This window comes from Culex quinquefasciatus, chromosome 3 (genome assembly GCF_015732765.1).
Source record: "Culex quinquefasciatus strain JHB chromosome 3, VPISU_Cqui_1.0_pri_paternal, whole genome shotgun sequence".
In the NCBI taxonomy this organism is placed as follows: Eukaryota; Metazoa; Arthropoda; class Insecta; order Diptera; family Culicidae; genus Culex; species Culex quinquefasciatus.
In genome coordinates this window covers 50862547-50874771 of record NC_051863.1, presented here as the reverse complement: position 1 = coordinate 50874771, position 12225 = coordinate 50862547, and the positions used below count along the sequence as shown (strand labels likewise).

Genomic DNA, 12225 nt, shown 5'->3' with positions numbered 1-12225 from the left:
AACGATAAAGCTTATTTTTCTGAGTACAATAACCCTTTGTACGACCACAAAGAGTTTAAAATGGATTTTTAAATCAATTTGAAAAATTAACCTCGCGGTCCTTCTTGACAGAAAAGGTCCTACTTGACAGCTCGTTCCAAGGGGACCATAGTTGATCCATTGAAAAAATGTTGTCTTGTCAATAACTTTTTTTGCATAAAAATGAAACAAGTGATCAGAAATGGTTTTTAATCGTGTTTTTTTACCGATGTTAGGTTTTTTTTACGATCCGTCGACATTTTCCAAGGGATTTTCTCAATCGTTTTCCAAACCTTGAAACACCTACACATTTATATATTAATTAATTGGTTTTTTTTTTATAACTTTTCAATCTAAATCTAATTTCATTTCCCCAATCTATACATTCGTCGATTTTTTCTTTCTCCAGATACATGTACACAAAACGAACGCAAGTGCAGATAATAAACGTGCACGAATCGCACTGTAGAATGCCTATTTTGAACACACTCGAGTTCACCGTTAATGCAAAATGATGCTAAATGCATTAAACATGGTTGTTCATGGGACTGGTACACACCGAAAGCAAGTCGTCGTTCGCGGCGCCCGTTCCAAGAAGTTTAATATAAATTTCCCTGAGGCGAACGGTCACGATGGCGCCACTCTCAAATAATAAAATAAAAGCGGAAATCCGTTCCAATCGAACCACACCAACGCGGGCCCGGGAGGCATGGACACCTCGTGAAAACAATAACAATCTCAGTCGGGTCCTACCTTTCTGGATTTCTCCCGCGACGGCAGGTTCGCTGAATTTGCTCTCTCTCTCTTACACACTAACGATGCTCTTAGTTCTGTTGCGGCAGGAAGCCCTTGCCGCCGGTGATGGATTTGTGGTCGAGCTTTTCCTGCTCCGACAGCCAGGCCATCTTTTGCTTGTGTTGCCGCACGGACGCCTCGCACCGGTCCAGCACCATCTGCTCGGTGAGGACGCCCGCCTCGGACGAGTAGCAGGCCGCCTGCCAGGACACGCCCAGCTTGGAGATCTCGCGCCCGGACATGCCCTCGCACAGCTTGGCCATCCGGCTGCAGACGGCGCTGTAGTCCCACTGTTCGACCTTGAAGCGTTTCTTTCCCTCGGCGGCCGGCTGCAGCACAAACTTGTCAAAGTACAGCCGGATTAACCGTTCGCGTTCCTCCAGGCCGGGCAGCGTAAACTCGACCATCTCGTCCAGCCGATCGTTGATGGCGTAATCGAACTGTTCGGGCGTGTTGGAGGCGAGCACCAGCATGAAGCGCGGATTCTGCTCGCCGGTGCGGTACAGGAAGGCGTTCAGGGCGGATCGCATGTCTTCGGAGATTTGCTCGGACGAGCGTTTGCGCAGGAAGGCGTCCGCTTCGTCGATGAACAGGAGCAGCCCGCGGCGGCTCGTGTTGGCCCAATCGAATACCTTGTGCAGGGCAGTGACGGCATCGCGTCCCATCGGGCCAACGTCACCGCCGGTCATGATGGCGTAATCCATGCCCGAGTGAGACGCGAGCTTCTTCGCGAACATGGTCTTACCGGTTCCGGGCGGTCCGTGCATCAGGATGTTCCGGTACAGGCCCTTGTTGTTCTTGGTGTTTTTCGTCGCGATGGCAATGTCCCGCAGACGTTCCTCCAGCTTCGGCTGCAGAACGACACCTTGCAGGGCATCGGTGGGTTTGGGCTTGAGGCGTTTGAGCGTGTCGATCGGGTGGCGAACGGCTTCAAGAAGGGAAAATCGCGACGTTTCGTTCACCAGCGATGGTTTGCCGATTCTAGCTTCGACGAACCGGGAGGCCACTCCGGTGGCGCCCTTGGCCGAGTACACGCCCAGCGCTAGCAGCGACAATCCACCAACAGTCGTAGCGACCTTGTTCCAGTCCGTCAACAGCGCGGTGGCTCCTTGACCCAGCACGGATCCAGCGGTTTTAATGCTCTCCATAACGGTAACCCGATTCTCCTCCGCCTTCAACCGTATCTGCTCCAGCGTCAAGTCCCGATTCTCGCGATCAACCTTCGCCTTAGCCCGCAGCTCGGCCTCCAGCAGCTTCATCTTGTTCTTCTCGCGCAGCTCCATTTCATGCTCAACCGTCTTCCGACGCATCGCTTCCTGTTTCGCTACACTTTCCTCCTGCTTTCGGAGGTTCTCCTCCTGAACTCGCTGCTGCTGTGCCAACTGCTCCTCGTACCGCTTCCTGGCCAGCTGATCCTGGTACTGGGCACGCTGCTGCTGCTGTTTAGTCTCCTCGGCCAACGTCTTACGGCGCTCCTCGTGGTCAACGCGCTTCTGTTCCACCTTGGACTGCTCGATGTGAGCCTCGTACTCCTTAACCTTGGCCATGTACTCCTGCTGGCGGGTCCCTTCCTGCAGCTTGGACAACTCCAACGCCTCACGGGCATGCTCTAAAAAAAACAAGAAAAAAAGAACCCATTCAACAAACCCCAACTCCAAGATTACGCAATCATATCGTCATACTCGACCGTTCCAACGTCCTCGCCGCTTCCGCAGCGCGTTCCAGCGCCGAAGAATCGAACCGATACGCCTCCATCGCTTTCCGCTCAGCCTTGGTCAGGTTCTGGTCGCCGGCCGCTTGGCCAGCCGAGGCCGGTGAACCTGCGGCATCACCGCCTTCCCCACCTGGAGGCGGCGGACCGCCCTGGGGCACCTGGCTTTTGTAACCGAACAGCCACGACATTGGAACGACGCTACTTGTGCAGATTGCTTGTTTTGCTAGTGAATGTGGACCGGATTACAAACGGAGAAACACGGGAAATAACACGGAATGCAGGAATCTCGGCTCTAAATATTGCTCCCGGTCAAGGCCGCACGACCGCACCACCACGATGTTTGCGCAAAAGTTTTCAAGTGATGTGACAGTTGCTGCCGGGAGAAATGTCAAAGTTTTGGTTTTAGATCACTTTCGCGTTTTATTCGAAATGAACGCAAAATGAATTTTTGTGGAATGAATGAATGCACACGCACATTTCAAATAACTCCTTTCTACGTATTTTATTCAGACGCTCAGCAGCCGATCGCATTCTTTTTAGGTTCGCAAAATCGAGTTCGATTCAACCATCTCAACTTTTGACATGAGTTTCTTTTGTTTACATTCTCATTTTTTAAAAAGGAACTAAGTTTTTTCATGTTCTGGAATTCAACATGATTTAGCAGTTGGAAAGGAAAGCAGGCAAGACAAGTTGCGCTTTCTATTCGTGTCCCCCCTCAGGTTCAATACGCACATCCCACGAAAACCGGTCAAGAAATAGGCCCCCAACCCAAAGCTAAAAACTCGATTCGCCACCTACATTCGAGTAGGAGAACTTTGGTGCAAGGTTACGTTTACGTTTTTGAGCGATAAGTGCAAAGGGGAGTGAAAAATATTTTAAGATTTTTAAAAGAAAATTGATCTTTTCGAATAAAATAAAGTTAACAGGAAGGTAAGAAATAAAAAGTTCTATCGATTGACTTTTTGATTTTTTTGCTAAGTTGCCATTTTCATTGAAAATTCTGAGATCTGGATTGAAAACTCGAGAATGAGGTTAGATTGCTAATTTTGAAAATCATTCCAATTACCATTTTTCAAGCAGAGCTTTGATTCTATGGTAGAAGTGACTTTAAAAAATATTTGTCCACTTGAATAATCTACATTCTCAATTGATTAGTTAGGTTTTGGTTGATTAAAACATTCCCTTATTTTGAATCAGATAATGAACAGGTTAAATCGGCCATCACAAAAATATTTCCGTTTATATCAATTAAGCTACTTATTTCTTACCTGAAAATGGTATAATTGGCTATTAATGTCGATTTTATGATCAAAGAAAACAATTTCAAATTTCAAACCAATTTACTCGCTGTAGGTTATAATGAAAACATTCTTGGGGCTTTTCTTTACCCGCTCTGGCTTGCTTTCACTGCCGCTGCGGACAATTTCCAGTCTAGAGTTTTTTTTATTAGGTCCTATCGAGGAATTAAAAGTGAGAGTGTGTGCGTACAACATGGTGTTAAAATTTTCAAATTGCCAAGATAATCTTCACAGAAAGTTTAACTCCATGTTGCACACACTCTCACTTTTAATTTCTCGATAAACATATGAAAGACAATAGTTTATTTGTCCTTTTAAAAAAAACTCTGGAAGTTTTCCTTGACTGGATCCTTACGCTTGTGATTCTTTTCGAAAAAAAATTAAAAAATTAAAAATTAAAAAAAATGTACAAAATCAAAACTATAAAATTGAAAAGTGGGTGCACCGTGAAATTGGAAACATGCATCCATGGACCGAGTTTGCTGTAGGAGAATCGTGCAGCAGGCCAAGCTAATGGTAAAGTAAAGTAAACATAAAAAAAAAACCCGATTTAATCCCACCTGGGGTGAGATAGAGCCTTTCTTACTAAAGAATATAGCAATAGTAGAACTTCTTCTTTAAATTCATAACAACGACTTTGTTTATTTATAACGTCAGAAAAAAAGAAAGTCTAATGATGAAAGCAAAGTATTATAAATGATATGCTTTCGAAAAGAAATAAAAAACGCTTTTTTCACCAAAAGAATATTTGTAAGCGTACATGTTTTTAATCAAACAAGAGTTTATGACAAACACGAGCATAGCAAACTTCCCATGCGTCAGTGACAACGCATACCGCGGTTTTGGTTTTCTAGCTTCGGTCGAGCCCTTTTGTGTGTTGGTATTTTGGTTCACCGAACAAAGCAGGCGTAAAGAAAAACCGAGGTAGGGAACTATTCCCTTTTTCAGTCTATTTATATTATCGGCCTATCAGCACTTTGCTCAAGACTGGTCCAAAGTAATAAATAGCTCAAATAAAAGTGAGCAAACAACTCTCCATTGTTGATACACTTGAAAAAGTTGATTTAATAGCGGAAAACGGCAAAGTGTTGATAATTGGTCGAACGGCTTAGAGTGATTAAAATGGGTATATTTCCCTACAAGTGAACCGCGTGTGCCGCACGGTGCAGAAGCTCGCCATTCAGCTTCTACATAAGTGAGAGTGTCAGAAATTGCTATTTTAAAACCGCACCACTACACACTCAATCGCGACTACCTTAAGTAGAAAGCCATTGGCGTCACCAGCATTGAAAACTTTGAAAACGATATAAACGATGAAAAGCTTAGAAAGCTCCAATTGGAATCCAATGAACCCTGTTAAATAAACTTACGACAAATGAAGTCTACATTTAGGCGATTTTAGGAGCGCACGGGAAACAAATTGATTGTAGCCGGATGAATGTCCTATGTCACAAAGTTTTGCATAAACATTGGACAGTTATGCAAAAACGCATAGGGCAAAAGAAAACGAAAAGCTACGATATATTACACGTTGTAGGAAACATCGGTAGACAAGCTACTACAAAACGAGTATAAGTCGAGCCACAAAATAGATGCGCCAGCATTCTCGCGCCAGTATTCGAAGCTCAACTTGACAACTTGTCGACTTGGCGACGAAGCGTCGAAAATCGATGCAGTGTGATTTTTTGACGATTTTTCCGATTAAAATTCATGCTGAATCGACATATTTACGAAGACGAAAATGACGTCCAGCCTTAAAGTAAAACCTATACCTTTCTTTAGTAAGAAAGGCAAAAAGTAAATCGCTCTAAAAATTGATCCGGATTGCCGATAGATGTCAAATTTGTTTCAGATGCTCACTCATGGTCTGTACTATGAATGTAGAAAAAAATTTCGGATAAAATCGGAAATAAAAAGTGTTGGCGAAGGTCACCAGGTGGGCTTTTACCTTTTTTAGTTTTTTCTTTTGGTAGGTTAATCAAACGGCTCTAACTCCAGAACCAGATTATGGATCTGGATGAAAATTTGGGAGGTTGTAGAGCTCGAAAAATGCAATTTTGAGATAAATAAAAGATATAAAAATGAAAAATTTTGACCATATTTTCATTTGAAAACTGTGTATTTTGTTGAAAAGTCTGGCCGCATCCGAAAACAGATGGATATTTCGAAATTCGGTCTCAAAATGACCCTTGTTCAGCACACCAGCTTTCAAATGCACTTTTAACAATCAAAATCGAAAATAGGGAGCCAAGGATTACGTGACACAAAATTTGGCAAAAATTTTACCACACACGGACATCACTCGAACTCCACGGATTTTATTTTCTCAAAATTCGAGGGTTGGAGATAGACGAGTTCTGTCAAGGTGAATCGATAGAGCGTCGAAAATCGATGCAGTGTGATTTTTTGACGATTTTTCCGATTAAAATTCATGCTGAATCGACATATTTACGAAGACGAAAATGACGTCCAGCCTTAAAGTAAAACCTATACCTTTCTTTAGTAAGAAAGGCAAAAAGTAAATCGCTCTAAAAATTGATCCGGATTGCCGATAGATGTCAAATTTGTTTCAGATGCTCACTCATGGTCTGTACTATGAATGTAGAAAAAATTTCGGATAAAATCGGAAATAAAAGTGTTGGCGAAGGTCACCAGGTGGGCTTTTACCTTTTTAGGGATTTTTTTCTTTTGGTAGGAATCAAACGGCTCTAACTCCAGAACCAGATTATGGATCTGGATGAAAATTTGGGAGGTTGTAGAGCTCGAAAAATGCAATTTTTGAGATAAATAAAAGATATAAAAATGAAAAATTTTGACCATATTTTCATTTGAAAACTGTGTATTTTGTTGAAAAGTCTGGCCGCATCCGAAAACAGATGGATATTTCGAAATTCGGTCTCAAAATGACCCTTGTTCAGCACACCAGCTTTCAAATGCACTTTTAACAATCAAAATCGAAAATAGGGGAGCCAAGGATTACGTGACACAAAATTTGGCAAAAATTTTACACACGGACATCACTCGAACTCCACGGATTTTATTTTCTCAAAATTCGAGGGTTGGAGATAGACGAGTTCTGTCAAGGTGAATCGATAGAGCGTCGAAAATCGATGCAGTGTGATTTTTGACGATTTTTCCGATTAAAATTCATGCTGAATCGACATATTTACGAAGACGAAAATGACGTCCAGCCTTAAAGTAAAACCTATACCTTTCTTTAGTAAGAAAGGCAAAAGTAAATCGCTCTAAAAATTGATCCGGATTGCCGATAGATGTCAAATTTGTTTCAGATGCTCACTCATGGTCTGTACTATGAATGTAGAAAAAATTTCGGATAAAATCGGAAATAAAAAGTGTTGGCGAAGGTCACCAGGTGGGCTTTTACCTTTTTTAGGGATTTTTTTTTTTGGTAGGTTAATCAAACGGCTCTAACTCCAGAACCAGATTATGGATCTGGATGAAAATTTGGGAGGTTGTAGAGCTCGAAAAATGCAATTTTTGAGATAAATAAAAGATATAAAAATGAAATATTTTGACCATATTTTCATTTGAAAACTGTGTATTTTGTTGAAAAGTCTGGCCGCATCCGAAAACAGATGGATATTTCGAAATTCGGTCTCAAAATGACCCTTGTTCAGCACACCAGCTTTCAAATGCACTTTTAACAATCAAAATCGAAAATAGGGAGCCAAGGATTACGTGACACAAAATTTGGCAAAAATTTTACCACACACGGACATCACTCGAACTCCACGGATTTTATTTTCTCAAAATTCGAGGGTTGGAGATAGACGAGTTCTGTCAAGGTGAATCGATAGAGCGTCGAAAATCGATGCAGTGTGATTTTTTGACGATTTTTCCGATTAAAATTCATGCTGAATCGACATATTTACGAAGACGAAAATGACGTCCAGCCTTAAAGTAAAACCTATACCTTTCTTTAGTAAGAAAGGCAAAAAGTAAATCGCTCTAAAAATTGATCCGGATTGCCGATAGATGTCAAATTTGTTTCAGATGCTCACTCATGGTCTGTACTATGAATGTAGAAAAAAATTTCGGATAAAATCGGAAATAAAAAGTGTTGGCGAAGGTCACCAGGTGGGCTTTTACCTTTTTTTAGGGATTTTTTTTCTTTTGGTAGGTTAATCAAACGGCTCTAACTCCAGAACCAGATTATGGATCTGGATGAAAATTTGGGAGGTTGTAGAGCTCGAAAAATGCAATTTTTGAGATAAATAAAAGATATAAAAATGAAAAATTTGACCATATTTTCATTTGAAAACTGTGTATTTTGTTGAAAAGTCTGGCCGCATCCGAAAACAGATGGATATTTCGAAATTCGGTCTCAAAATGACCCTTGTTCAGCACACCAGCTTTCAAATGCACTTTTAACAATCAAAATCGAAAATAGGGAGCCAAGGATTACGTGACACAAAATTTGGCAAAATTTTACCACACACGGACATCACTCGAACTCCACGGATTTTATTTTCTCAAAATTCGAGGGTTGGAGATAGACGAGTTCTGTCAAGGTGAATCGATAGAGCGTCGAAAATCGATGCAGTGTGATTTTTTGACGATTTTTCCGATTAAAATTCATGCTGAATCGACATATTTACGAAGACGAAAATGACGTCCAGCCTTAAAGTAAAACCTATACCTTTCTTTAGTAAGAAAGGCAAAAAGTAAATCGCTCTAAAAATTGATCCGGATTGCCGATAGATGTCAAATTTGTTTCAGATGCTCACTCATGGTCTGTACTATGAATGTAGAAAAAATTTCGGATAAAATCGGAAATAAAAAGTGTTGGCGAAGGTCACCAGGTGGGCTTTTACCTTTTTAGGGATTTTTTTCTTTGGTAGGTTAATCAAACGGCTCTAACTCCAGAACCAGATTATGGATCTGGATGAAAATTTGGGAGGTTGTAGAGCTCGAAAAATGCAATTTTGAGATAAATAAAAGATATAAAAATGAAAAATTTTGACCATATTTTCATTTGAAAACTGTGTATTTTGTTGAAAAGTCTGGCCGCATCCGAAAACAGATGGATATTTCGAAATTCGGTCTCAAAATGACCCTTGTTCAGCACACCAGCTTTCAAATGCACTTTTAACAATCAAAATCGAAAATAGGGGCCAAGGATTACGTGACACAAAATTTGGCAAAAATTTTACCACACACGGACATCACTCGAACTCCACGGATTTTATTTTCTCAAAATTCGAGGGTTGGAGATAGACGAGTTCTGTCAAGGTGAATCGATAGAGCGTCGAAAATCGATGCAGTGTGATTTTTTGACGATTTTTCCGATTAAAATTCATGCTGAATCGACATATTTACGAAGACGAAAATGACGTCCAGCCTTAAAGTAAAACCTATACCTTTCTTTAGTAAGAAAGGCAAAAAGTAAATCGCTCTAAAAATTGATCCGGATTGCCGATAGATGTCAAATTTGTTTCAGATGCTCACTCATGGTCTGTACTATGAATGTAGAAAAAATTTCGGATAAAATCGGAAATAAAAAGTGTTGGCGAAGGTCACCAGGTGGGCTTTTACCTTTTTAGGGATTTTTTCTTTTGGTAGGTTAATCAAACGGCTCTAACTCCAGAACCAGATTATGGATCTGGATGAAAATTTGGGAGGTTGTAGAGCTCGAAAATGCAATTTTGAGATAAATAAAAGATATAAAAATGAAAAATTTTGACCATATTTTCATTTGAAAACTGTGTATTTTGTTGAAAAGTCTGGCCGCATCCGAAAACAGATGGATATTTCGAAATTCGGTCTCAAAATGACCCTTGTTCAGCACACCAGCTTTCAAATGCACTTTTAACAATCAAAATCGAAAATAGGGAGCCAAGGATTACGTGACACAAAATTTGGCAAAAATTTTACCACACACGGACATCACTCGAACTCCACGGATTTTATTTTCTCAAAATTCGAGGGTTGGAGATAGACGAGTTCTGTCAAGGTGAATCGATAGAGCGTCGAAAATCGATGCAGTGTGATTTTTTGACGATTTTTCCGATTAAAATTCATGCTGAATCGACATATTTACGAAGACGAAAATGACGTCCAGCCTTAAAGTAAAACCTATACCTTTCTTTAGTAAGAAAGGCAAAAGTAAATCGCTCTAAAAATTGATCCGGATTGCCGATAGATGTCAAATTTGTTTCAGATGCTCACTCATGGTCTGTACTATGAATGTAGAAAAAAATTTCGGATAAAATCGGAAATAAAAAGTGTTGGCGAAGGTCACCAGGTGGGCTTTTACCTTTTTTTAGGGATTTTTTTTCTTTTGGTAGGTTAATCAAACGGCTCTAACTCCAGAACCAGATTATGGATCTGGATGAAAATTTGGGAGGTTGTAGAGCTCGAAAAATGCAATTTTTGAGATAAATAAAAGATATAAAAATGAAAAATTTTGACCATATTTTCATTTGAAAACTGTGTATTTTGTTGAAAAGTCTGGCCGCATCCGAAAACAGATGGATATTTCGAAATTCGGTCTCAAAATGACCCTTGTTCAGCACACCAGCTTTCAAATGCACTTTTAACAATCAAAATCGAAAATAGGGGAGCCAAGGATTACGTGACACAAAATTTGGCAAAAATTTTACCACACACGGACATCACTCGAACTCCACGGATTTTATTTTCTCAAAATTCGAGGGTTGGAGATAGACGAGTTCTGTCAAGGTGAATCGATAGAGCGTCGAAAATCGATGCAGTGTGATTTTTTGACGATTTTTCCGATTAAAATTCATGCTGAATCGACATATTTACGAAGACGAAAATGACGTCCAGCCTTAAAGTAAAACCTATACCTTTCTTTAGTAAGAAAGGCAAAAAGTAAATCGCTCTAAAAATTGATCCGGATTGCCGATAGATGTCAAATTTGTTTCAGATGCTCACTCATGGTCTGTACTATGAATGTAGAAAAAATTTCGGATAAAATCGGAAATAAAAAGTGTTGGCGAAGGTCACCAGGTGGGCTTTTACCTTTTTAGGGATTTTTTTCTTTTGGTAGGTTAATCAAACGGCTCTAACTCCAGAACCAGATTATGGATCTGGATGAAAATTTGGGAGGTTGTAGAGCTCGAAAAATGCAATTTTGAGATAAATAAAAGATATAAAAATGAAAATTTTGACCATATTTTCATTTGAAAACTGTGTATTTTGTTGAAAAGTCTGGCCGCATCCGAAAACAGATGGATATTTCGAAATTCGGTCTCAAAATGACCCTTGTTCAGCACACCAGCTTTCAAATGCACTTTTAACAATCAAAATCGAAAATAGGGGAGCCAAGGATTACGTGACACAAAATTTGGCAAAATTTTACCACACACGGACATCACTCGAACTCCACGGATTTTATTTTCTCAAAATTCGAGGGTTGGAGATAGACGAGTTCTGTCAAGGTGAATCGATAGAGCGTCGAAAATCGATGCAGTGTGATTTTTGACGATTTTTCCGATTAAAATTCATGCTGAATCGACATATTTACGAAGACGAAAATGACGTCCAGCCTTAAAGTAAAACCTATACCTTTCTTTAGTAAGAAAGGCAAAAGTAAATCGCTCTAAAAATTGATCCGGATTGCCGATAGATGTCAAATTTGTTTCAGATGCTCACTCATGGTCTGTACTATGAATGTAGAAAAAATTTCGGATAAAATCGGAAATAAAAAGTGTTGGCGAAGGTCACCAGGTGGGCTTTTACCTTTTTTTAGGGATTTTTTTCTTTTGGTAGGTTAATCAAACGGCTCTAACTCCAGAACCAGATTATGGATCTGGATGAAAATTTGGGAGGTTGTAGAGCTCGAAAAATGCAATTTTTGAGATAAATAAAAGATATAAAATGAAAAATTTTGACCATATTTTCATTTGAAAACTGTGTATTTTGTTGAAAAGTCTGGCCGCATCCGAAAACAGATGGATATTTCGAAATTCGGTCTCAAAATGACCCTTGTTCAGCACACCAGCTTTCAAATGCACTTTTAACAATCAAAATCGAAAATAGGGGAGCCAAGGATTACGTGACACAAAATTTGGCAAAAATTTTACCACACACGGACATCACTCGAACTCCACGGATTTTATTTTCTCAAAATTCGAGGGTTGGAGATAGACGAGTTCTGTCAAGGTGAATCGATAGAGCGTCGAAAATCGATGCAGTGTGATTTTTTGACGATTTTTCCGATTAAAATTCATGCTGAATCGACATATTTACGAAGACGAAAATGACGTCCAGCCTTAAAGTAAAACCTATACCTTTCTTTAGTAAGAAAGGCAAAAAAAAATAAAGTATAAATATATAGAATGCTAAACTTCTAAAGTTTTAACACTCATGTTTAAAAATTGAGAAATTTTAAACTCCCGATATATTTGAAAAAAT

General features: G+C 40.0%; 1 protein-coding gene across 1 annotated transcript; it reads right to left on the bottom strand.

The window, feature by feature from the left end:
- Positions 1–359: 359 nt before the first annotated feature.
- On the bottom strand, positions 360–2908 carry LOC6039815 (ATPase family AAA domain-containing protein 3A homolog). Its single transcript, XM_001849276.2, has 2 exons — positions 2496–2908; positions 360–2422 (listed from the first exon to the last, which is right to left on the bottom strand). Exons 1-2 carry the CDS (start codon positions 2713–2715, stop codon positions 843–845), a joined length of 1800 nt encoding a protein of 599 aa, XP_001849328.2. The 5' UTR covers positions 2716–2908; the 3' UTR covers positions 360–842.
- Between the last annotated feature and the right edge of the window lie 9317 nt (positions 2909–12225).